The 27153-nt window shown below is 41.9% G+C and overlaps 1 protein-coding gene across 1 annotated transcript; it reads right to left on the bottom strand.

Annotated features, from left to right (window-relative positions):
• Nucleotides 1–1155: 1155 nt before the first annotated feature.
• lmo1 (LIM domain only 1) lies at nucleotides 1156–26249 on the bottom strand. The gene is made up of 4 exons (XM_084006305.1): nucleotides 25668–26249; nucleotides 11147–11360; nucleotides 3014–3139; nucleotides 1156–1668 (listed from the first exon to the last, which is right to left on the bottom strand). The coding sequence occupies exons 1-4, from the start codon at nucleotides 25687–25689 to the stop codon at nucleotides 1563–1565; spliced, it is 468 nt and encodes a 155-aa protein (XP_083862431.1). The 5' UTR covers nucleotides 25690–26249; the 3' UTR covers nucleotides 1156–1562.
• Nucleotides 26250–27153: the final 904 nt, after the last annotated feature.

Here is a 27153-nt window from a genome sequence, read left to right as displayed (position 1 = left end):
ATTCTGATGAAGTTGGATTGAGTTTGATCAATCATGTAGTATATCAAACGATGATTTATGCGTTATGTATGTCAATTTATCATTTCAGTCATTTGTCAAATGTTTGAGAAACATCCCCTTGATAACAATACTGATGATTTTTATGCTTTTCTCTATTATCACTGTGAAATTAATGTCTTTAGGTTTTGGGCTGTTGGGCGGACAATATGAGTGATTTCAAGATGTCAGAATGTAATCAGTATTCATCAATAATGAAATAAATAACTGTTTGTGTCAGGCAAATAATAAACTAATTGTATAATTGGCTCAGCATCTTATGACCCAAAGCCAAATTAAACTCCTGTGTCAATAACGGCAGAATAATTAAAATCACAACAGGTCTTATAACGAATGCAGCCACCCTGCAGTCATAAACCCTTCCTCGCATGTTTTTAGTCCATTAAAGTTAATCAGATCTAAAAGAGTGTGATATTTCTGGAGGAAATCACAGATACAAATAGAGCTAATTAATGAGTGTGTGTCTCTGACGAGGTGTCATTTGCTGCAAATAATCTTCAAAGTATTATTATTATTTTAAATAATTTAGAGATCAAGTGTGAACTCATACGAACTATGACTTGCTGTGTGCGTCAGAAATAACCTCATCAGATAAACAGATAGTGTCTCTTCTGGCAAGGGTGCTCTTTAATAGAGCCGAGTTTGAATGAGCTCAAACTCGACGAGCATTTATTTTCCTCTCTAATTTATTTGCTGTTGCATTTCATTTCCTGGCCAATTCACCCTCATAATCAGATGGCAATTAGTGAAGCATGAATCACGGCGCGCAGCCCGGCTTAACTCGCTCCCTTTCATGACACCTGCACGCTCACAACAACAACAGTTTGGAGAAGCATTCTTTTATTCCAAATAAAATCTTACGTGGTTCATTTTAAACAGCATTTCTAATTCCATCAGAACTCTGTAAAATGTAATAAAACTTGTTTTGTTGCATCATGTTTTGAAGAAGGCCTTGAAATATATTTTCTCTTGCAAAGCTTCTTTTTTTTTTTTTTTCAATAGCATCGCCGTTTTTTAGAGACATGATTACATATCAACATGAGGGCCCACTTCCTCCGACAACTTTGGTTTTGGTACAAGAGAAAAAAACTCACTATGAACATTTAAGAATCTTTAATTCACACTAGTAATAAAATTGCATTACATTTCATAAAATAAATGTTCCAGTTTATATATACAGAGAAAACAGACTGTACATACCCTCCAATGAACCATTTCTAAAAGGAAAATAAAACCAACCGGAAACAAATTTCACAAAACACACAAGCAATACAGTGCTCAGCTAAGCAGGCACAACTGTACATCAAAATTTGTAACTGCTCAGTGTTGGGGTGTGGGAGGGGCAAAAAGTTGAACATTTACAATAGAGTCCTTAGGGACTGATAAAGGGGTCTTAAAAAGTATTGCAGGCAAGCAGACAGACGCTTGTCTTTTTTTTCCAAGTGCAGCAGAACATCCATCTCGTGTAAAGTGTGGAGCCGATTGTTGCTGCCACCAGGTTCCCACTATTGAACCTGTGTCTCAAAGCTCCCATTCAGCTGGCCCTCCTCATAGTCCATTTGACACAAAATCATGTTGTTTTTTAGGAAAAACTTGTCCCCAACGCAAAACCTGTTGGCAGAGAAAAACAAAGGCAGAACTGTTAAAAAGACAAAGATGATTACTGTTGGCGTTGTGACAAAGAGGCACCTAACATCAGCAGGTAATGGCGATGATCCTGTGTGATAGCACACATTTGCTTCGAGGTGTTTTTCCTCACGCACCTCGACACCGTGCCTCGGATTCAAAGCAATGGTGGTCATCATAAATGTGTGGCTTCAAGTGAAAGTGGATTAAAAACGCTATCATTTCAAAGCAGGCGGACACGAGCGCTGGCAGCCGCTAAAAGGCAGGTCGACTCGCCGCGGCCTGGCAGAAAGGCGCTGGCACCATGGGAGTTTCCAAGTTTTCCTCTGCCACAGGGTTAGCTTTTTCACATGCCAGTTTGGTTCCAGTGCTCGAGAATGTTTTTTCCCTCTGAAGTCTCAGAGTCAATTGAAGAGGCAAAATAACGCGTAACAGCATGCCCTACTGATGTTCTTCTCTGTGCTGCTGTTTGTTTGCGCGACACAGTGGAGACGGCTCCATAATGTGAAGGGGAGTGAAGATAAGGCTATAGCCAAGCATAGCTTAGCTTCAGTAATGAGCCAGGCTGGTAAAACAGTCACGGCCATGGCAATGCGGTGCCAGATGAGACCCGGCTTCATGTCTGCCAGCTGAGAAGAGAGACTGCAGTCGTAATTCCCTTATAGCAGGTGTTCACTATGGTAACTGAATCTGGCCTGCAGAAGGTTAATGGGCTTGTGCTGTGTGGAGGAACAGGGTCACGGCACCCCTGACAAGCATGCAAAGGACGTTCTGCTCCCAGAGTGGTGCCATTACTGACAGTATATTAATGGGGAAAAGCAATATTTTGGTATGTCATACTCCATGTGTATCATACCATAGGCTTTGTGCTCACTCCAATTTCATAATAGATCCTATCGCCAAGGAGACGCCATTTCACACCTGCGTAGGTCCGTTCTCCCTCGTGCAGCAACACACCTCTGGTGGACTTTATTTCTGTGGCTCCTTTACCTCTTCGCACATATAATAAGCGCTAATTTTACATCCCTCGGGCTTAAAAGATTTACAGATTTAGCCACAAGCAGTGTGGCAGTGTGTCACGATGGGAAATAATTAGCAGAGCATTACAAATGCAATACAGCAACCTTATTTTTACAACACAGGAAGACAATCCACAAATACCCCCCCCCCGACTTGTTCAGTGATCTGTAATAATATAATAAGACAGAAAAATGTCTGCCTCAAGTGAGCTTTTTCAACAATATTCTAATATTTAAGCTATTGGTCATTTTAATACTCCATTCATGTTTTTTAGGCAATGTTGTTGTGCAGTTATGATCCCCGTTCTTACCTCTGGTTACAAAGCTGACAGGCAAAACAGTCCAAATGGTAAACATTATCTCTGGCTCTCATCACCATTTCAAAGGCTGGGATCAGTTTACTGCAGGCTGCACAGTTCCCCGTTGTGCCAAAGAGCCTGAAAGACAGAGAGCACAGACAGCGATTAACCCACCTTCCCTTTACCTTGATGCAATAAAAGAGCAAACAAAAACGTACCGACTGTGGGAACAATGGCAGAAAAATGCTGTGAAGGAAGGGAAAAGAGGGCAAAACCGACGCGCGTCGAATGTAGTGCACAGAATCTTTCTTGGCACCCACTTGGTGTTTTTGTTCATGAGAGTTACAAACATAGATCTTAATTCTTGGCTAATGATCCAATTAAAATGATCACATAGTTCTAATCTCCTTGTTCAAAGAATTCCAACGGTTACACATTACAAAAGCAATGAAAACAGGTCTGAAGTGAAGCATCTGAATTGTTGAACATTCTCTTCTTTTATAACTAAAATACCTAATGAGTCCGGATGGATTTTTTTTTTGCTACGTTTTACAACGTAGTCGTCAGTTCAAAAGATTTCTGTTGCAAGGATTTGGGCTAAATCTCCCTCTTTCATTCAGAGGAGGAGCCCGAGACAGTGATTGGAAATGTAACCTTGAAGAGTTAATCGAATGTTTCACAGTGAACAGACTCATTGTTCAAACTTTGCTGCTGCTTGTTTAGGCTTATTAGATAGGAGCTAAATGATAAAGGTCACAAACAGAGCACGGAGCTACTGGTATGGATCTCTTTCCTCCTCAAAGCAAAGGAACCTGAAATGCCTCTCCCAGTCTGATTTACATTTTCATTTTCCAAGCGCCTGCCCCTATGTTTAATTTGGAGATTCGGAAGCACAGATAGATTTATATATTCTGCAGGAAGAGAAGAAGCGTTTCACGGCTTTGCAAGAGGGGATAAGGCAACAGCAGATTGCCATTCCAACAGTATGTTAAAGACTTTTCCCCCCCAAACTTGTAGGGCTCAGACAGAGTCACAGTGCTGATATTCTGCCTGGTTTTTGCTGGTCCCGTTCAGTTGCTTTCACCTTGTTAAAGAAAACGTCTATCCAGCAGCCCTGCTTCTAATTAGGGGCCACTGCCCCAGAGGAGTTGGAGAGACAGAAACAGAGGGAGAAAGGCTGTTATGTTCCATGAGAGGGATTCACACAGCGTTAAACAGAGACAGTGCTGCAACTGGTTACTGTTTCAGTAAAACACTGCATGTTCCCATACAATAGACATCTGCCACCCACAGGGCACTCTCTAACACAAATAAGTAGTTTTTTTCCCCCCCACAGAGACACATTAAAAAAAAAATATTGTTTTCTCGAACATTCTCACACATTCAGTATTGATCCAAAAATTGGCCAAAAAACCAGTGCTACTGTGCTCTGTTTCCATACAGTATATGGGTTTTTCCTGGCAAGCCTGGTTTTGTAACGTGATGAAATGAAGCTTGATTATTTTTCTCTTGTTTACTTAAAAAAAAAAAAGTTTCCCCCATTACACTCACACCTCCCGTGTCATCGTGACAGTCAAGTGGACCTGCTCCCAGTTTCACACTACACCTGGGCTCTGCACCGGACTGAAGGGTCACATAGTGATGTCTTTTTCTCTCCCTCAGGCAACCGAGGCTATAAAAGAGCCGAGACAGCCCCGGCCACTTGTAGAGTCTGACATGCACACACCTATAACAGCTGGTAGGATTATTCTAAACCTTCTGTATTACACCCCGCTGGGCTGCGGACATGGTGCTGACTTGATACATACAGGTTGTGAAAACGCCTGGTGGGGAGGCCCAGCTGGCTGCCGACACTTAACGTCTACCTTCAGTCAAAGTAGTGTGCGACACTTTTGACCTTTCAGCCACATCTATGTTCTCTACAAACCAGTGAGCCAAATACTGTGGGACTAACCTCTTTTCCCCTTCATTATTTTTGAGCATCGCTCCTCAGCAGAGCTGTGCAACCCCAGCTCCTGTAGTTATGCTGCATTTGAGCTTTACTACACAAATACAGGCTGTTTGTAACTTTCAGGACTTATTTTATAAAGCTGGGAGAACAAAAACTGCTAAATACTCAAAATAATATATTTCCTTTGCAACAATTATTGCAGATATACTGGAAGCTTTCAGAGGAACGAAACAGACCAGATTAGTTGAATACTAATACCATTTTAAAGGGGCAGTCTACTATTTTTACACATCATATTAAGTGTACTCATCGTGTTGAATTCAATTCAGCTTGTGAAAGCAGTGATTCATGACAAAAGTTGGCAAATGTTGTGTTCTTAAACTTGAATTGAACTCAACTATTAATGAAGTATAAAATAACAACAATAACTTTTCTTCTTTGTTTAGACATTTAGGCGTTTTCCGATATTAAGCAATATTAACATCAATATCAACACCACCTCCACCTCCACACCATTTCCTTCGCAAAGCTGGCCCTTTATGTGTGCTCAGGTATTTTTGATGGGCTAGCCAAAAAGGAGACAAAAGTATTCTGCTAATGGCACAGAAACATGTTGCACCTTAAAGGTTGAAGCGCAGTAAAAAATGACGCTGCAGGACCGTGGCGCGTTTTTTTAACTGGTGCTGGTTCTTCTGAATCACCCTGATAGTCTTCAAATCATGAAGAGATCCACTTCTTCCATGCTACCCCGATTTCCTTATCTGTAATTGTGATTTACAGTCCCAGGCAGAAATTTGGCACAGAAAAAAAAAAAAAAACTTTCCATTTCCACCAACACCCAACATGAAGAGTTGGTGTGTAAGAAAGTGTTCCATTCACAGAGTTCTTCAGCCAGCAATTGATGTTTCTGGGTTATAACGTGGTATCAACACACGGCTTAATTGGGCGCCTTGTGCTTAGAGGAGATTACAGCCTGAGAAAACTGTTCTTCAAACACATCACACTCTTCTCGTCGTGCTCCTATGAAGCTAAAATCAACCGGAGTCGAACCACCGCTGCAGCAGTCCCACGAGTAACGGCTGAAGTGAAGCCTCGTATAGCGAGCAGTGAATGTTTCACACCAAAACGTGATCTAGATGAAATTAACGGTGAAGGGATTCGATGTCAGAAGTGAGAATGCAAAGTAAAGGATGGAAACGTGGAATTACATGAAATTGTATTGCACATGTGCGTATTGAACCGTGCATGGCGTACCGTATGGTTCAATATTATATTGAGACCGCTGCATCACTAATACACACACTTTTTTGGGTAGGTTTTTTTGAGCAGAGAGACGGGATTCAACTTGTTGCTTTCGCTACCAATATTAGATACTGTTACAAAAACGTTCCTGCAGGCTGAAATTCAACCGCAGCGTTATGTTGGGAGACATTATGTTTATGTACTGAGGTATATCAAAGATACTGGTATTGAAAAGATGCAGGCTTTTATATTATAGACTGTTGTAAAACAAAAAAAAGCACTTCTGTGTTCTTACCCATAGCACTTTGATCATAGCACTGTTGTACTTTAGGTATCCTTGCTGAACAGCTACTACTTTACTCAGACGAGGACCGAAACACTTATCGCTCTTACTTTATCGGCAAATATGTTGTGGTTTCTTTCTTTCAACAAATGTACTTATTGTAAGTCACTTTGGACAAAAGCTAAATGCCCTAAATGTAAATGTATTTGGAATTTTGAAAGCACTTTCTAAATAAAAAGGGGATTTGAAATTTATATTCCTGCATATAAATATTGTCGTACATTTGAAACATTATGATGCCAATGAAAATTACCATCTTGTGTGTGTGTGTGTGTGTGTAATAAGCTATGTAAATACAGTTGCGTCTGTCTTTTTTCCCCTCTTTACACTGGATATGCTTCACAGCACTGAAACAGTGCCTTCATACATTGTGGATTACCTTTTGAAATACCTTCATTCATCTCATTTGCAGTAGACTTTTTTGTTTGAATAGACTATTTTCTGCAGAATTTTCAGGTATTGTTCTGACACATGTCCTGTATTGTAGGAGTGCAGTGGCTCATGCACTCCAATTTCCCTGGTCATTTGGATTAAATAAATCAATATTCTCAAAAAAGAAAGTGGGGAAAAAAAATTCAACACCAATTTTTTTTTAAACAGAGGATGGTGAGTTTCTGGAAAATAGTAATAGAGCATTGCTCAGAAGTGCTTATAATACACTGTGCCCATTATGTTTTGTCGATCAATCATCAGCACGGCAACACTTTGAAGCGCAAAAAGTCCTCTTTTAAAATAGATGCTTCTGTGGTTTATTTAAAGGGATTAGAGGTCAGTAGTGCTGATTTGGATTGCTCCCCGCAACCTGCGAGACATTCTGGCAAGGATTTCTGAACGGCATGATTCAGTATAAAGTGACAGCAGGCTGTCTATTTAATTTCAGGAACCTTCAAATGTCATCATCTTTGTTGGGATATTATATGATCTTTTTTATAGTACATAATTGTTAGTAGGGCTACGACTATAGTGGTAGTTTTGTAAAAAAAAAATGTAAAATATAATTTTGCAGAGCCGTGGGTGACAACTTTTACTGTCTTGTCTTCCGAAGAATATTTAGTTTACAGTCAAATATGTAAAGTAAAAGTAAAGTAAAGCAGAAAATTCTTGACACGTGAAAATCTGAGATCTTTTAGCTTGAAAAATGACTGATTATCATAATAGCTGTTAAAAATAATGAATAATAATGTTGATTACAAAGTCTCTCATACCTTAATCTCATCTCATTTCTAATTATATGTATATTGTTTTGTTGAGTAAACAATTCATACAATTTTTTTTTTTTATTAATTTGATCTTTAGAGACAGAGTTAAAAATAATGATTTATTGGTAGCTCCTTCTAAAGTCTCTGAATAATAAATAAGACATGTCAGCTCTTACATGCATTATAGGACAATATACTGCCTAAGCCCTGCTTCCTACAGTCTTCCAACCTACAATCTTTAGCAGCTAAAATGTGTCTCTGTGTGCTGATGTTGCTTGTGAGGAGAGTCGGATGGCAGGAATGTAAAGAAGCTCAGCTCTGCTTGCTCTGTTATTGAGTTATTACAATCACTCTTTAGAGAAAAAAGGCTCTTCTTTAGTTCTTTCAACTTGGCGCTTTGTTAACTTCAAACCCTTAAAGCTCCTACAGTGCATCATCTGCCTCTCTGTATTGCTTCCCTCAGATTGGGCTGTGGCTCTTGAAGTTTTCTACCTGTTCTCTGAGCTCTTTGAGACTTCCCCAGCTTGCACGGAGTTTGTCAGATTTCATAAAAGGGAAAGCTGTTAATGCATGCACCGCATGTTCTGACCCTCCCCAACAGTTGCGTCTCTTCTTGAAAGTGTAAACCTTCCCGTTCAGATCTGTCTCGCCCAGAGAGGAAGAGCAACTGTTAAGGGAGGAGGAGGATTGTTTTACTCACTAAAGTAGTAAAAAAGAGGACAGATTTGAAAAACAGTCACATCCAGATGGAGCGATCATCTTCCCGGCTATTTCGCCGGTTTTGTGGATAACGTATAATGTTCATTATCTTGAAAACGTTTTCCTCTTACAGTTAATTATACCCCATTTTGATAAGTGGATGACTATTATGTCCTCTCTAATATATGAAATAGAGGATTAAATGATTTCAGGCTTCAGGTCCTGATGATCACACCATGACTAGATTGTCAACCCTCTGGTGAAGTCGTGCGATCTTGGGCCCTAGACATAAAGGAAACGCCTAATTAATCTATTATTCTCATTTATAATGAAAGAGTGTGGCCAAGATGATAAAAAAAACTCCCCAGATACCGGGAAGTGAAAGGCAGGGATGTAAGAAACTCAACTTTTTGCTGGTGCAGTGGATGGAGGTCAGGCGAGGACGTGTTTAAGGTGTGTGTATTTTAGAGATTGTGTGTGTGTGTGTGTGTTGAAGTGTTAGCTTTAAGAAAGCACGAGTGCATTCAATAAGTTGCTAATGCCACTGAAGGACAATCACAGATGGAGCTCCTATAATAATTAATGTGAGCATGGCAGGGGTCCAAACTCTGGGAAATAACCAAAGTGTGTTTGATCCACCCGCTTGTCTTTAATGAAGTGCAGCAGGCTAATTCAGTGCACAGATTTAACTTCATTATGGCAGGTGAGGGGAGAGTCTTACCGCACAGAAAGGATGGAATGAAAAGGAAGCTAGTACCGGATGGAGACTGCATCGCCTACTTTCAAATCCTCTGGTCTCTCAAACTGCCCGTTCTCTGTTCACAAGGCAAGGTTTTTTAATTTGTTCCATAATAGAATTCATCTCAAGCATCTCTAGCCATTAAGTGTTTTGCATTTGTCGCAGACTGAAGAGCAGGCGAGTGGGATGGATTTCATTAGGCAATCCGGGGCAACAGAGGAGCACAGAAGGCTCTCTCTCCTCCATTTTCCTTTTCATTCTTATTTTAGCATTCCTGACTCTTGATTTCATGTCATTCTTAGTTTTTCATCTCCTCTCTGACCTGCACATCTTACTGGTCTAATGTGCGAGAAAGCTTTCCCTTCTCCCCTCACAGTGCCAGTTAGGCACTTATGGCTCGGAGGGGGGGTTGGGGTTGCTGTCCTTTCAGCAGATGCATTTTAACCAAGTGAAACTCTGAGCTTCATCATTTTTGCCTTCTCTTGGTCATTTGCCCATTTATTATTACCTCATCTGCACCATCTGCCCCTTCAGGGGGCAACATCAGGTCTTAGTGGACCTCTCACTGCATCTTAAAAGCATTAACTGTGGGTGGGAACTGATGGATGGTAATGGCCTATTTCAACGTAACGTCCCTAAGCACCTCTCAAGTGGGCTGCGGGCTTCTTCCAGGTCAGAGGAAGAGCGCAGATGTAAGTAAAATGTCATGGAGATCCATGATGGAGGAAGGAAGGAAACCAAGTTGATTACGGTTTTCTTTGATTAAGGTATTAGAAGGCATGCAAGTTGATAGCTGCTGTTTTGTATGTATTAAAATCACAATAAAGAACTACAAACCTAGCAATAAACTGGAAGTATCACTGAGGGAGTGATGATACAAGTAGGCAGAAGGGAAATGGGGAAGGGGAAGGGGAAGGGGAAGGGGGGGGGGGGGGGTGGCAGCACAGGACAGGGAGTTTTAGGACGGGGGGCCTAGGGCTCCGGCATCCCTAAGTCGGCCCCTGGGGGGATTCCCTCTCAGATAAATGGTAGGATCTCATTGGGAATGTGACTTAACGCCCAGGAAATGGTCATGTTTAATTTAACAAGCAGATGGCAGGGGCATCTGAAGGGGGGTATAGAGAGCCAAAGACACTGATGAAGCAACAAGCCTGCCTGGAGGTTTCTCACAGCCTACAGCTCCGGTACAAGAGCCAGCGAGTCTACTCCATGTCAGTAGTCTTCTGTGTTGATGTCAACACAGAGAAAAAGATGGAAAATATGAAAAACCATCAAACCAAACACCTAGTGCTTTAAACATATAGTGTAATTGTTATTACATTTTGAATTATATTACATTTGATGTCTATTTTGTATATGTTGTTGTTGTCGGTGAGATAAATTGTTCCACAGTAGCTCCCAATGTCATTCATCAAGAGTAGATATTGCCAGATGTTAAGTGTTTAGTATGCGATGGAAACAGGCTATTGTAAATGACAACCAAGTGTAACCCGCTGCTTACTTTATATTCAAACTGTGCCTATCCATTTGGTATTCTGGATGCAGCGATACAGAAATGTCATGACAGTATGACTCATCTTTTGATGGTTGCACAAGGATTTTCAGAAGATGTACAGTATTTAGAATTTACTTAAGAAGTAGGGAGAGGCTCCTAAAATGCCCCATGTGTATTTTTTTTTTTTATGCCGGAGCATCCCAAAAATATTACACTCTGCTAGACGCATGTTGCAAAAAGAAGATTACAACCAACTCTCTACATATAAGGTTTTGCTGTCTTTGCATGATTTTAGATTTAGATTTTAGCTGCATTTCTGTGAAAGGGAGTCACAGGAAACTCGCTTAGAAACCAAAGCAAAAGGTACCAGGACGCAAAAAAAATCGACCCTTTTGTGATTCTCTCGCGTCACGGAGCTCTGGGGATGGCATGGCATTTGTGGTTGTTGTGAGTGGGGATTGTGTGTCTTTTGCTTGCCTCAGGTAGTCCCTGCGACAGAGGATGAGGTTGGCTTTCGTATAGAGGGTGGAGCCCACTTCCCCCAGGCGGCAGTCACAGCAGGCACATTTGAGACAGTCCTCATGCCAGTATTTGTCCAGGGCCTTGAGCAGGTAGCGGTCTTTAATCTTGCGATTGCAGCCTGCACACCCCTTCTGTTTCCCTTTGGGCTGGACGGAGAGCATCGGCACACCTGTAGTGATAAGGAGACAAACAGCCATGCGTGATTTACGGCCCAGGAACACGAGTGACTTTTCATGTTCGTTTTTTTCTTTTTTTTTCTTGATAAGCTGGCTGCTTCTCGAGGCGTCTAAGCCTGGCCTCGTGCGTGGCCACAGCACACTGCCTACCTGCTTCATATGCATTAAAGAAAACATTCTTCCATGTAGATAGGCGCACAGGTCACATTGGACTACAAAGCCCGACTTACTTGTTCCACTAAGAACATGCTGTAATACAAAAGTTACATGATCACTTGCAGCAGGTTTTCCGAGGAAGGGGCACGTCCTGCGCATTTCTGAAAAGACACGATGTTTATTTTGCTTACTGCGGTATTTACAGGGAGCCGTGTAGTGCGTTAGTTACCTGCCATTTCATCAAAGCCCATTTCACTCAACTGTCTACAGCTGTAAAAGCTCCTCATGGGCTTTGTTTGGTATAGATTAACATTAACCTTTTAAAAAGCCTCTGACCACAAAAACGTTGCAACCAGACCCCAGCGAGATATGTTATGGCCTAAGTGCCTTTTAGCATACACTCACTCTCGGTGTTTCCTACACACACACACACGGACAGAGGCTCACGCACACACATTTGCACACACAAACCACAAACCCACACCCAATGTTCCCTACTCAGAGCATTACAGCCTTACCTCCTTTTACACTTATCTGTACTCATGTGTCTGCGACGAGCGAGCCTAAGTTACCAAACTCACAAATTGCCCTGCTGTCACGCAGGTCCCCTTTAAGCACGCCTTTTAGCCTCCTAAAGGACAAATAAAGTCCATTTAATAACTGCACTAAACACTAATAGTCTATGTGTGGTTGACATTTGTGTTTGGACTAAAAGCCCCCCTCAGGCCACTGCTGGTACAGAGGCAGGGGCGTGCAGCTCCCCTCTGTAGCACTAACAGGTCTGCCACAGCTGAAAGCACAAGACAACAGCTCTTAAGACACTCTCTCACACACTGAGCTATTGATCCATCTAAAAGAACACACAGTGGACGCCACTTGCCACTCTACTTTCAAAACACATTTCTCTCTCTCTCTCTCTCTCTATCTAAAAAGAGAGAAAAAAGACCGGACATTATGCATCACGGGGGGTTAGTCCAGCATTTTGTATGTGGGTATCTATTAATGCCCGTTTGAAAGACGTGCTACACCGAGCGTTCTATTAAATGTCACTGTTTTTCCACTGTTGCACTTTAGAGATGTGCTCAGGTACATTTTGTCCAGGCCAGATAAAAGTTTTTCTTTTTTTTTCATTTCATACGCGGGGAACATTGTGCACAATTGCCACAGTGTAATGCTAGGTGTGAATGGAGTCATTCTGTAGTTAAAGCTGCCATTTTACAGTAAATCCTGTGGTTTGCTCAGTGATAAACACAACCTCAGCTGGTAACAAGGGACTGCTTCACTCTGAGCACTGTTTTTTTATGCCGAGCCTGTCAAGTTCGTTCTCTTTCACAAAAACCTTATACCACTTTTTAACTGACTTCTTTGGAATAGAAAAGCATATTTTTTCTCTCTCTCTCTCTTTACACACACACACACACATGAATATCTGCACACCGAAATGGACTCACAAAGGACCTTATTGGATCCAGATTTGCTCTGCAATTTTTTGGCCATTCACACATCAATAATGCTATAAATGTAATATAATTAGCATTTCCCCTTTAAAAAAAAAGGTGAAAGAAAGGAGAGCTTGTTAGTCAAATTTATGGCTTTGGTTTATATGCCAGTAAGTGCTCCGGTGGTGTTGAGCTGTCTTATTTCTTTATCAGAAGTGGAAAGGCGAGGCTAATTGGTCCAGTGCTGGTGATGGGAGCCATCAATTAGTTTTCTACCTGCCCTCCAGCTCCCTCACCTCCCTCCCTCTCCAAAACAGACCCCTTGAAGCTGGCACATTAGGATCACAAAACCTGCTATAAATACCAATGTTCAGTGTAAATGAAGCTAAAAAGCTTCAAATTCAAGCCACACTGGTTAAGAGCTTCTACCTGCATTTCATGGCTTGTTAGGGGAGCGCTCTGCAGGTATGCCTGACAGACTTCTACAGAACTAAAAACAGTCTTAATGAGGAGGGAGAAAACGTGTGTGCATCTGTGTGTGTGTGTGCGGGCTTCAGAGCTTGTGAAAAAGAAAGGGGAGTTGCTGCAATTCCCTCGGGGATCACAAAAATCTTTAATTTGCCTTTTATGACACCTAATTAGTTATTCTACTCAAAATCTTTGCTTTAAATAAGAGAACTAATTATACAAAAAGGTCGTTCCTCCACCTCCAGAGAACTAGTCCTAATTGGTTGAGACCACCCGCCACACACTCCTTAAACATATCACGCATGTGTTTTACATCACGTTTGAAAAGGCCAAAGCTTAACCTCTCCCGGAATCACTGTACGCTGCTCACCCCCTCTATTGGATGCTGACTTACTTTAAAACCCTGCGCAGCATCATCAAAGTGATAACACTGTTTGCACTGAGTCTGCAAACACATCTGCACACGCGCATCCCGGTCCGATCCAGTCTTCCTGGCTTTAAGAGAGACGTCTCAATGGAGGAATGCCTAATGTCTGCCCAGAAACCGGCACGCAACATTTGACTGACGCCTCTTTACTTGAAGCTATTGCAGAGGACAAACATAGGTTTGATGTCTCCTGCTAAAGCAGCCTCTGGGATACAGCTTTAATAGTAGTGTAGCGAGCACTAGCTCAAACCTTCTAAACAAAGAGCAGTGACAGAAAAAAAAAAAATGAGTGTGTAAAGTAAATGTCTTTTCAATTCCCTTAATGCCACGAGACATTTTCTTGCACCTGTCACCACTCCCGGCGCTATGTGAAACCGCGGAGTAGAACAGAACCTCCCGTGCTCGCCACCTCCCAGAATGAAAAGCTGCATTATGAAAGGAAGCAGCAGACTAGGAGGCAGCCTCCACTTAATCCAATCCATTTAACAGATACAAGTGCCACTGACCTTCCAGTGTCATTTGATGTCACCAAGAGCATGCCTCTCCACATCACAATTCATTCTCCAACAAGGGATGCATTTTACCCCTCAAAGTGGAGAGACAGCACTTGCCTTGCCAAATATTCTGTCTGAGAGGGAATTTAATTTGCCATTAGTACTGTGTGTAAAGGCCTGTCATCTCTCCCTTCTACCATCCATCTACTTTCTTTAAGATGGTATCTTTCAAGGATATGTACAGTTAGTTTTTCTAAGCCCAAGCAGTCTGTCAGAGCATGTATTTTCTATTATAGAGATAGCATCCGATTTCTGTGTCACCCCATTTAGACTTCCGACTTCACAGCTATCAAAGAATCACATCAGTCAGCTAACCTTTTTTTTTTTCATATATATTTAAGGATTTAAAAGAAAGTGCGCTCTTTGAAGCACTCAAGGAAACGTTGGAAATTAGAGAAACACAAGTGCCTCATTCCCTCAGACTGGACGAGAGTTGGTGAAAAGGAAGATGATTTGGCCTTTTTTTTTTAACCACTAAAATGTTTGGTAGCTAAGTGAGCTGATGCTTGCAGATCGTGGCGCATACAGTGATGCATACAGGTCAACGTAGAGTCCCTGATGCCATCTGCCATGCTGTGTCATGTCATGCGTACTAAAAGAAGATTGTTTACTGACTTAAACTATCAGATCAAATGCAGAACCACGTAGTTATAATGGTCCTGTTTTTATCAACTTGGGATAATTTCTAGTTATGAATGCATTTCATTTCTCAAGAATTGACCATTGTAATTCACTCCTTGCCTAACCTCCCTAAATGAATAAGCATGTTCATGCCTTCAAGTTATATGAAGTGCTGCAGCCAGGCTGTTAACCGGATCAAACAAAAGAGATCACAAAACCCCCATTTTAGCCTCCCTGCATTGGCTTCCAGTTAATTTCTGGGATTGATTTTAAGGCTTTACCATTACTATTAAAAGACCAGCTCCAGCATACATCTGTGATCATTTGTGACCTAATCTTCCTGCACACACTCATACAATCAAACTCCACTAACCGTCTTTCAGCAGTTATTTTCCTTTCAGAGGAATCTGGCCATTATTTTCTGGATGAATTGATTTGCTTTGGGAAAAAAGTGAAAGTTTCCAGTTGTATTTCCCACAGTCTGAGGTGATCTATTTAGCTTGCTTGTTTTACTTACTTGATTAATCAACTAATCATTGCAGCTCTACTCATCAGTTTCCTCAGCGTGTGTAGACTTGGGTCGATCGCCAGTCCAGTCTGGTGCACAAGCTTTAACCTTTTTAATTTTAGGCCATTTGTCATTATGGCAACCTGTATTGCATTAGACAATGTGATTAACATACGATTATGTGTGTTAATAAACAACACATGAGTTGTCCTGCTGATTGTGGTGCCGCTTCATTGTGATTTTTCTTTATATTTCATGTTTACTGACAGTTGGGAAACCGGCGTCTCAGTCTAATGTTCTACAAGTGCAACAGTGGTAATATTTGGTATAGTGGTCCAGTCAGCTTTATGGTTTAATATCAAACAATCGAAACACATCAGACCACCAACTAAGATGTCGTCTTCAGAATGCAACAGTCAAAAACAAAAGACATTCAATTTACAATGACATAAAGCTAGCAAATCTTAGCAAATGCTAACATTTGGCAACTGATTGACTTCTAATTGTCAAATCATTTCAATGTTGATCAACTTTCATTGTACAATTGTAAGGAAGTTGACTCGCAAATGTATGTCATGCTTGGCTTCACCACATGGTCCCAATGGAACAGCTGGTCTTACAGCACTCATCCTTAATGGCAAGAGGGACGGATGCTGTGTTTTGTCAAATGTATTTTGATCAATTAAAAGCACTGACACCATGGTGTGATGCAGACTTCACTGGTTCACGGGGAGGTAAAGGATCTTGATGGAAATCATTCAGCCTTCCTAACGCATGGGGAGGGAGGTGGGCTTTCAAGTAGGTGGGATCTGGCCCTGGGCGGGCGTCCTCTCGGGGGCCCATATAATTCCAACTCCCAGCTGCAGCAAATAAACCACCGGCGTGGTGCACACACAGACTGGGATGCTCAGGGAAATTAGATACTACATTACCAAAAGATTGCAGTTAGCTGAAACAAGTGCCACCATCATCATCATCATCATCATCATCATCATCACCATCACTAATTCAAAGCATCTGCCATTAATGGCCTACAATAAATCTATAAAGTGCACGAGTTTACCAAACCACTGCATGTCAGCATCATCTAAATAAATGATATTATTACAGGAAAAACAATTAAGGACGATGGGAAAATCAAAAATTCTGCAGTTCAGAAGCTGCACGGGCTGATTTAGACCTCACTCTTACTTCTCAGCCACCACTGTAAATGCCGTGGCCATGGCAATCCCAAATAAAAAATGTCCCGAGGCCAAGGTGTCTGCAGCTAAGGTTAATAGGGATCTCATGCACATGTCTTGCCATTGTGTTCATGAATCAGCCCCTTTCATTCAGCTTCCGTCATCGCTGTAATTGAGCCCTAGACACATTTCTCTATTGCCAAGACAAAATAAAAGACATCTGGTAAAAACATCAGCTGGAACACGCGTACCAGTTGAAAGCAGACTGATGAGTTTATGCTGAATGATAAGCAAAATAAACACCACTGATTCATTGTGGGATTCATGTATCTATCCTTCGTACGGAGCACATGCAAGAAGAAAAAGAAAGGATATGCATGAACACACCCACAAAGAGAGACACACACACACACACACACACTCCCTCTTTTTCTCTCGCAAATTGGGTAGTTTCTTACAAGGCCCAAGTCAATATTACATTTCATACTGACTGTTTTTTTTTCTTATAGTTTGCTCTTAGAGCCGTCTATGTTACTGTACGGCATGTTACATTTCCAGATGGTTGTGTATGAATGCTGGGGTCTGTGAGGTGATTTCTGGGACTGTATGCGTGCTATGATTATGACATAATTAACACCCGCCGCAGTAAGTGAGAGAGAGAGAGCAGACAGGTCTGGGGCGGATGAGGAGGGGACTGTTCATTAACAAGATGCACTCTCTCAAACTTTGCAGCTTGCTGTGGCTAATAAGCCCCGGTGAAACGGAGCCCAGCCGTCCCTTGCATTGACCCTGGCACTGCCCAGGATAAGGGAGGGTTTTGTCTCCTGGAATAATTGCTCTTTTCACATGTTACAAGTGTCCTGACCCCCACGGTCGGCAGCCACTTTCCCTACCATAATTACTCCTGATCCGCTCCAAATGAGTCAGCCGCATTAGGGCTGCAATAACACTGGCCCAGCTTCAAGCGCGGCATGGGGAGTCTCAGCAGAGCAGCCTGGAACAGGACTGCCTTTTCTCCCGGCCCACGGTCATTTCCATCACGTCAGAGGTGCATTTCTTACACTTGAAGTCAGCACGAAGGCCCTGGGCCCTTTTCTGAGGCTTACAGAAGGCATTGTTAGCTCCTGGTGCTCACTACTCACTGTGGTTTGGCACCAGACTCCATCCCAATTAACGGAAAACTTCATTAGGGTGTTTTTTTCCACACTTTTCAGCCCCCTATTATTTTTAATTTATTCACATGGGGTTAATTAAAAGAAATGTATCACAGAGATATGCAACAGCTTTCTAATTAAATTCATTGCGGCTTTTTTTTTTTTTTTTAAAGACATGAAACTGGCAGAGTTTCCAAATTATTACAGAAGGCGACTTGTTCCAACACTTGGTTGCTCAGTAGAGGGGTGTGATTAGAGTTCTGTAAGGTAAGCTGTCAACAGCAGAGACAGAGTGGGAGAGGGAGCGATGGGAGTAAGATGAATGAGGAGGAGGAGAATAGACATGGTTTTATCATGCAGGGTTACCCCAAATAAACCCACGAGAGCTCTTAAAGGGGGAGGACTGTCTGAGTGTTGACACAGCAAGGAGAAGATTTGGTATTGCGTCAAGCCAATCAAATGTTGGCATAGTGTCGGTCTTTGTCTGCTGTTGCTCTGAGGTGTTTGGTTTCTTGGAATCTGCCATTTTTTTATCATTTTCCATTTAAATGCAAGCTGTCAATAACCGAGGAGGGGAATGCATCTTCATTTTCAATCCTCATACAGTAGGATCGAGATCAACTTTTCTTTTTATACCCGTCAGAGATTGAATAAAGGACAAATCCATCTATTCTAAAACTATATACTTTTAATCTTTGACAAAAAAAGGCAATCTTATCTCCCACTTTGTGATTCCTGACAAAAAGTACACTAAAAGAGAAGAATCAAACTGTTAGACCTGTCACAGCCACCTTCCGCACATCCGGACAAAATAATGCACAAACACTTTTAGTCCACATTAAAAATGCATTTGGAAAGGATTAAATGTAGCCCTCTAAAGTTTGTGTCACTCAGGAGGTCAGGAAGTGATGTACAAAATCCTCCCCACTCCCCAGCAATTACTGCACACTTATTATTTCAAAGGATATGCCAGGAGACAGGTGTGCCATTCAGGGTCCTCAGTGTGTCGAAAATGGAGGGGAAGAAGGAACACCATACTGTGGTGCACTGTGTGAGGCTCTTTAATCTTGAATAATGCAAATTCCCCACAGGGGGCAGTTATTTGGCAGCGCTGGCCTCTAATGTCATTCAAGCGCCTCCTCCCACACCTGATGGGGTAAATAATGAGGGAGGTTGGTTGGGGTGCAGTGAGGAAAGAAGATCTTCATGAAGATTGGTGAACTAAATATCACGTGTAGTACAGCCTGTCCTAAATCTCCCAAGAGAGGAATATTGTAGATGACGTTTGGTGTTTCATTATGAAGATGGCTTGCTTTTAATGAATTCCTCTTAACACTTTCATATTACCTCATAATATAAAGACCAGAGCCTTTTTTCCTGAAGGAGTAATTCATGTAACTGGCTTAACATCAAACGGTAATTCAACTAGAGACGCCTGGTCGCATGATATAAAATGATAGAGGTGTGATAGGAATGTAGGCTCAGTTAATGTGGGGTTCAGAGGGGAATGTTTGTGGATGGCGGCTGTCATTCGCCTCTGAATTTGCAGTTGAAAACAGCATAGTTAAGCACTGATTAAATCAGCAACTTCAATATCCTAAACCTAATCTACTAGCTTTAAGAGGGAAAGAACCATCCCCCTTTAATCACAGACTTTAATTAGCTATTTAAGATTTTATTTACTGAAGGTCATCCAATAAGAGATTAGTTCTCGGCAAGTTGGCTCTTATTTAAGAGAAGGTACGCCAGGCTTTTCTATTTACCAACAAGACAGCCGTAATAGAAAGACTGAAGCCTCCATCCTCCTCCATTTCTCTGTATTCATGTACTTAAAAGCAAGGCTAAGGAGGCCTTTATAAATGTTATTTTTTGTGAAAAATTGCCACGTTAAGGTAAGTTTTAATATGGATTAGAACCACGTATTGTTTGTGAAAGTGCAGGAAAAGTAAGGCTTAGAAAATATCAAGTTGTCCAGTTTAACTGCTGTAAAGTTCATGTTATTGCACCGAACGGCACTTTGATCCCGTGTTCCCAGAAGAAGAAAATGGATCAGACACAAGAAAGCAAACTAATACATCTCTTTCTGAGATACAACCAACGCTACTTTTTGATGCTCAACCTGCAGAAAACTGAGTACAGTTGAATTATGAGAGTGGTGTTTGAAAGATATTTACAGTGAAACAAGACTGGGAGTCTGAAAGCCCCGCTAGCAGCCCCTAGAGGCCGTGCTGCTCCTTACACCCACAAGAACAAAGTGTTTTACTGACCAATCAACACTGTCATCCTCAGCGCCACACACTTGAGCAGGCAGGGCCAAAAACAAATGAAAAATACTCTGTAACGACGACCTGGGCTTTGTCAAATATAGGACGCTATGATGTGTGTACTATAGAGAGGACGCAGTATAAGAAACTGAACTATAAAACTATATCATTACAATCATACACTATTGTGTTTCTGCAGGTGTCAATTCCACCGCATTTGACATAAAAATCAATCAACACACACACTATGAATGTATGTGAAAATTGTCAACTGCTGCTCTCGGGCTGCTTTACCTGTTTGCCTATTAATTGGAATATTTCATGAGAAACTGATGGATCCCTATAATTAAAATCATAACACATTTTACACATGTCTACACCCCCCAAATTCCTGCATGCTCTACATGTGGCTTTCTGCTCCCGTTAGAATAGACACTCATACAGACGAGAGCTCAACCAATAAATCGCTCAGCTCATTTCAGATATATTGATAATAAGTAACAAGAAAGTAGTGTTAAGACAGTGTCTTCATTACAGTTGTTTGGCCACCAGAAAGTACTGACAAGAATATATTTGTAACAACTGTAAAATGTGTTTGTATATTTATATCAGTTTTTTTTATATATATACACATTTTATATTAAAAAACAGACCCATTTAATACTGACAAGTAAATCCTCTTGCATCAGTGTAATTATGATTTGAGATGCAGCACACACATGAATATTGCACCATAATAAATAAATAGACATTCAGGTTTCTTCTGGGTTTAAAATCCTTTCAAATATGTCATTTATGCCATACGTGTTTGATTTCCACCGAGGCTTAACCGTACGACGTGAGAGTATAACGGGTGACATGTTATTTTATCACTGCAGGTAGGATATGAAAGCTTCTGTTCAGTAACATTTCCAGGGCTTTTTGACAGCTGCACTCAGCTGCCAACGAACTATACTACTATAGCTGGCGACATTGTAGTTTTGACATCTGCTCATCTCAAGAACTTTGCTGCACGTCATTCCCCCTTTCCCATCTTCCCTGTCTTCTTTGCTAAACCCGACGTGACAGTATAAAGGAGAAATTATTTTCCAGAGAGCAAAGAATAATCTTTACAGAGTGCATCAGTGAGCCGAGCAAAGTCAGAACAGAGAGCGCACAATAGGTAAACAGGTGAATAAATAACTTAATGTGGGGAAAACAACTGAGGAGATGATGTAGGAAGTGTTCACGTGTGTTTGTCGAGCTGTGTAGTCGGCTAAGAGAGTCAGGTGGCAGGGACGCCTGCTTCCAACGGGTAAAAACTAACAATATATATACTTTTATTTATAGTGGGCCATATTCATTACAGCTGCATTTTCTGTTGTTGATAAATACAGCAATATTTGTTTACGACCGGCTCAATAGAGGTTCTGTGCATGTCCGCATTTGTCTCAGAGCTCGCGATAAGACGTTGGGTTTCTCCAAGGTGGTTTGAAAGGTGGTTTAAAGTAACCATTTTTCTCTACTTGTCAGCAGATTTGTGGATTTTGTAACCGGTTTCATTGTAACATTTGGACTGATGTGTGTGTGTGCCCTTGCAGCTTTGCGTTTCTTATTTGTTCATGTAATTTTCAACGTGGCAACTCAATCTCTGCAACCTTCACTGTTCTCACACACATTTCAACAATATGCCAGGAATTGTTGGTGACATTGAAAGAAATAATTTAGGCTGAATGAAGGGAGTTGTACTTTTGGACCACACAATAGGGATTGTCCTTTCCTTGTGATGCGTCTGCTGCGATAACATGGCTAGCATGTGGCTTCTGGCAATAATAATAGGGATGCTCTTACAGCTCAAAAGTGCATAATTGAGTTTGTGTGCCACACTGATGAGTGCAGCCATTTACATCAAAGGCAGGTGGGCGCACTCGCTAGCACTTGTCTCTTAAGTCTCAATTCAGTCCCTTTGAATTCCACGAAAATTATGGAAAATGAAAGACAACCCGAGCACTCGTAGATGTGAAATGATCAGGGCTGATGGGAATCTAGAGGTTTAATGGCGACAGAGGAAATTGTTTCAAAGTGAGGAATTCTGCGTTTGTAATATCAGAAACAAATTGGACAAAATTAAACACACAGTGTATACATTTGATGTTGTGTTAATTCATGATAATGCATTTATTACAATGCACTCAGGGTGCAAACAATGCTGCATGTCAATACAGATGTAATGTTATTATCACATCTGTATCAGTGGTGATTCATTCTGTATGTTATGGTACTATTTTGTTATGTGTGCTAACAAAAAAAAGGAGATTTTCCCTGCATTCCTTCGTGTGCAGGTTATACTCATTGCTATTTAAAAAAGCACAACTCCCTCCTTTGACAATCTATGTTCCTAGCAAAATTGGAAAAGTGCTGCAAAGGCAATGCAGGTGCCTATAATAAAGCTTTTTAAAAGCAACTGTAGTGACTCAAGAAATATCAAATGAAGCAATGTGTTTGTAATATTGTTCAGGGCCCAGAGCACAAAAACCAGACGTAATTTCAATATTTGAAATGGGCAAGTTTAATTTTGAAGTAAGAGCAAACCAATAAGCTGAGAAAATAGCAAATACGTGGGAGCAAATTGCATTCCTTTGGAAAAGTGAAAAGACTTAAGGAACATATAAAAAGTAATCTCCAACTGGAAATTAGAAATCAACCCTCAGAAACCAAATAACAGAAAAGAAATATTACTGTCCACTTTCTAAATCAATATAACATCGCTACGAGACAGCATTACCATGGTAACACCGGTAAAGAATGAAGCAATTCTTATTATTTCAAAATAAAAATCGGAGCCTGAAGCCCAAGTTTTATTACAGCAGCCGACAGATCACCAGTCTGTATTTATCCGAAGCGTTGCTTTTCAATCACATGCTTTATGAATGTACAAATTCCACTGGACAGGAGGATAACAGGATCATAAATTAACAAGCAAAAGTAACCAGAAAATGTATCTGTAGCTGGGGGGATATTTCTTCTGCTCAGGTCTGCAAAGAGTGTACTGTAGTCGTGTTAATGTTCAGCAAAAAAAAAACTGCCTTCGTGTGGACCCACTTGCTTTTCCTGCAGTTGGTGCGAAGGAGAGAAAATGGCTGAGTTGCTTTTCCCCCCTCAAATTAGACGCAAATTGGAACCTTCATATCGCAGAGTGAAATAAAATGTTGACACAAAATTGGTACATGTGTTGCTACTCATTACTAACTACGACCTGCATATGAGGTTATTTCACAGAGCGGTGACTGTATTCCTTTTACAGTCCTCCTCCGTGCTTTCTGACTCAGTGCTTTACCAGCAACTGTAAATTATAAGTTGATGACTGCATCATCTGAGAGTGTGGTGATAACTTTACGATGGACGTGCTGCTCGTGACGGACGAGACGGATAAAATGGGCAGGTACATACGACGTGAAACTAAAAGAAGAAATATTCTGGGTTTGATCAACGACAGTCTGTCTAAAAGGTTACGTTCAGCTTTCTTCCGCTAATTGACCCGTGCAGTGGGAAACGATTAGTAACAGGCCGATCGTCTCACTGGAGCTCATATAAGGGGTCACGTAGCCTATATTCATTTCTGGTTAATGCTTTTGTTGCTGACACTGTTGCACACTTTTCTCCAAAAAGAAGTCAGAGTTCAACAACACCCTGCGAAAAACAAGCAGCAGCATCACTTTGTTGCCAACGAGGATGTCAGGCTTTAAACACGAGACCAGACACACTGAGGATCTGTTTTATGGGCCACGCAAGGGCTGAAATTTGAACACTTAAGCAGCATGCACACACACACAGAGACATAATGGTGACTCAGTCGAGAGAAACAGGCAGTAATCATACACATCCACCCATGTGACCACCCAAAACACCGACCCACACCTCCCTCTCCACATGTGCACACATTTAGTCGTGCCGGCATTAAGTGGATACATTAGACAAGAAGGTTGAATTGACAAGCCTATAACTTTAGAGCCAATAAACACTAAGAGGCACCATAATGAAAGAGACCAGATCCAAGCAGCCCTGTTGACAACCTGGCCAAAATGCTGGAGCTGCGGGTCCAGCCCAGCAGATAAAGGGTGAAGCTTTTAGGCAATGAGCAGCAGGTGATCTCAGCTTTTCTGCAAGTCCTAATGCTCCTAAAAGCCACTCTCCCTGGTTCTGTAATTGGGCATCAGTAGTTAATGTAGTATTGACTGCATTACATGCTCCTGTGCATCCTTTCCCACTAATGCCATTTGCATCACCTTGTACATTTACCATATTGCTTAGCCAATAACTGTTAAAAGCAATCTGAATCATGAATCATATAAGGAACTTTTAGCTCGACAGACATCCAGAGGAGACAATTTACAGTTGAGTTAATTTGGGTACATTTGCAGCACAACACGGACTCGGCCAGACAGACCAATTTATGTCTCTGCCGCAATCCTTTTATTGGTTTTTAGATGTGTAAGTGAAAGGATGCTCTGCTAAGAGATATGAAATATCCATTTTCAAACATAAATAATGGGTTACAAATGCATTCCCATTACTTTTGGAGGAGGAGGAGCCTGGGTGGACTGAAATTTGCAAAAAAGGCTATGCTGCACTTTGAGAAATAACACAAAAATATGTTTCTAGAGGAGGCTGTCATTGTGAATGTCAGCGGTGATCAGCAAAACAACCGTCAAAATACTCTCAAAGATAGGAAAACATCAGAGATCAACTTGATTTTAGACCACATGAGCCTTCACTGCTGTATGTAAAATATCACCACAATGTATTTAAATGCATAAAGGCACTGAGCAGCACCGTTTAGACCTGCGTGTGATAAACGCACTGCACACCACCACGTCAGTTTAATCAGAAATGGGACGCCATCAGAGGCGAGTTTGATTTAAATTAAAATTAATTAGATTGCCTCACCCATTAACCTAAATACATTGAAATAGATAAGTAATGTGAGGAGGCCTATTTGGATGGAAAGTGAGTGAACGCTGCACGGCGCTATCCATAATTTGCAATCAAGTTAAAAGCACTCTGCTGTCATCTCCCATCCCGCGGTGATGTCAAAGGCTGCCTCGCTAACTTCACAGACGCGAAAAGCACTTAGAGGAGGGAAGCAAAGAGGAGCCACATGCACTGCAGCGTCTGTGGAGTCTCCTCAAACTCTGGCTTACACGTCAAAACGCCACACGCACGCACACGCACACACACACACACTCACATCTGCTCGAAATAAACATGCAACTATGTCCCCGAACTAAGGCAGGCTATCCGTGTTGAGTCCAAACCTCAACTTCGCGGCGCAGAAAGCGGCCACGGTCGTCCGGGTTTCCTCGGCGGAAACACGGAGCCCGTCGTGACTTAATGGGGGGGTTGAAAAGCGGGTAGAAAGCGGAGGCTGCGGGGTGCGCAGGGTCCGGGGCGACGGGGGAACACTTAACGTGTAAAATGTCAGCAGGTTTTTTTTCTTTCGGGGGGTCCCCCCAGGTTCGAGCATCGTACGGTCGGAAGGTGTTACTCACCCTCTTCCTTGTCCAACACCATCGTCCTGAGGAACGAGGAGTCCTTCCCCGGGCGATCCGTCCTCGGCTCCAGCAGGCTGCACCGCTCGGTCTGCTCGCTGCTTCTCCTGGAAATGGCTTTGAAACGCGCGGTTGACTAGACTACGCCTCGATAAACCAGAACCCTGGAAAGATGAATTGCCGTCTTGCACGGTTTTCCCCCCCCTTGTCTTCTCTTCTCCTCCTATCAATAATAATTCATACACGGAACACGGTGCGATACGCGGCGAGATCCCCCTATCCGAACTGAACTGAAATGCACGGAAATAGCGATCAAACCGCGCTGGTAGCTCTTTAAAAATTCCATGCGAATCAAAAAAGGGCAAAACAATGAAAAGCGATGTAAATCTAGTGTCGTCTATCTGTAACTGTGCACGCACGGACGGACCAGACGCTCAGACTGAACGGCTGAGCTCCCCTTCGCTCTTAATATTCTCTCTTTCTCGCTCTCATTTGCTCCGAGACGGCAACTATATTCAAACAAATCCAATTGCAAATCTGACAACTGCTAAAAGCAAACTCACGCCGCCTCTCCCCCAGTTTCTGTGCCGCGCTCGCCTCTGCTGCTACTGAATAAATGCGCGCAGTTTCCAGAGAGCCTCGGATTCCCCTGTTAATTAAATCAATTCATTATGCTCAGATCTGATTAGCAGCCCTTCCCCCCTCTTTGAATCAATTATTCAATACACAAACATAATTGCTTGTGCCAGAGGTGTCTAAGTATTAGCTTATTTAACTCCAAGGACACTAATTACCCCTAGGGCAAGGGAACTTTTCTCATTAATTCTGACAAAACACAAAAGCACAGCTAAGGGAAAGTGCGTGCGAGCGCGCGCGTGTGTGTGTGCGCGCGCAAGACGGGTCTGCCTGTCTGAATGTGCGTGATAGAGCAGGAGGGCGAGAGCGCGCATGCACGTCAGGTTGTATTGATGCACGTGCGCACGGACGCGGGTGCGCGTGTGTCAGAGAGAGAGAGAGAGAGAGAAAGAGAGAGAGAGGTAGGGGATGCTGCTCCATCGGTGCCTGGTACAGTTGGAGCAAACATAAAATACACTTATTGTTTTTCTTCTCCTTACTCCCCCCCTCTGCAGAATTTAATAGAAATAACATCTAATTGCGGGCTATTTAGCAGTTAATTAGTGTCCAGACGCAGTTATCATACAGGCAGATAAACAGTCGTTTCAAAAGAGACAGCACAACAGATGGGCTGCGTTTTTGATTAGTGGCTAGATGGAAGGTTCAGTTTCGAATCTGGTAATATAATTGTTGCCTGTTATTGCCAAGATGAAAGTGTTGCTGTTTCATGGTGGAGCCTTAAATAGCACCACTTTCACTTGCCCTGCGGAGACTGTTAACCAATTAAGGGTGAGATCCAACAAAGATTAGCCATTTAGGAGAGTGGAGTATAGCTACAATAATGCTGGTTCGTCAGCAGCCAGCAGGCTGT

The sequence above is a fragment of the Eutrigla gurnardus genome (assembly GCF_963514095.1).
Source record: "Eutrigla gurnardus genome assembly, chromosome: 1".
NCBI classification, from domain to species: Eukaryota; Metazoa; Chordata; class Actinopteri; order Perciformes; family Triglidae; genus Eutrigla; species Eutrigla gurnardus.
The sequence above is the reverse complement of the archived record's forward strand: the minus strand, read 5'-3'. Positions and strand labels throughout refer to the sequence as shown.

What these genes read in the sequence shown, in the direction of transcription:
- lmo1 (XM_084006305.1), bottom strand. Translation starts at nt 25,689, where the DNA reads ATGGTGTTGGACAAGGAAGAGG. An exon ending in GGTGTTGGACAAGGAAGAGG is followed by an intron (nt 11,361 to 25,667) that starts GTGAGTAACACC and finishes TTATCACTACAG; the next exon opens with GTGTGCCGATGCTCTCCGTC. An exon ending in TGTCGCAGGGACTACCTGAG is followed by an intron (nt 3,140 to 11,146) that starts GCAAGCAAAAGA and finishes TCTGTCTTTCAG; the next exon opens with GCTCTTTGGCACAACGGGGA.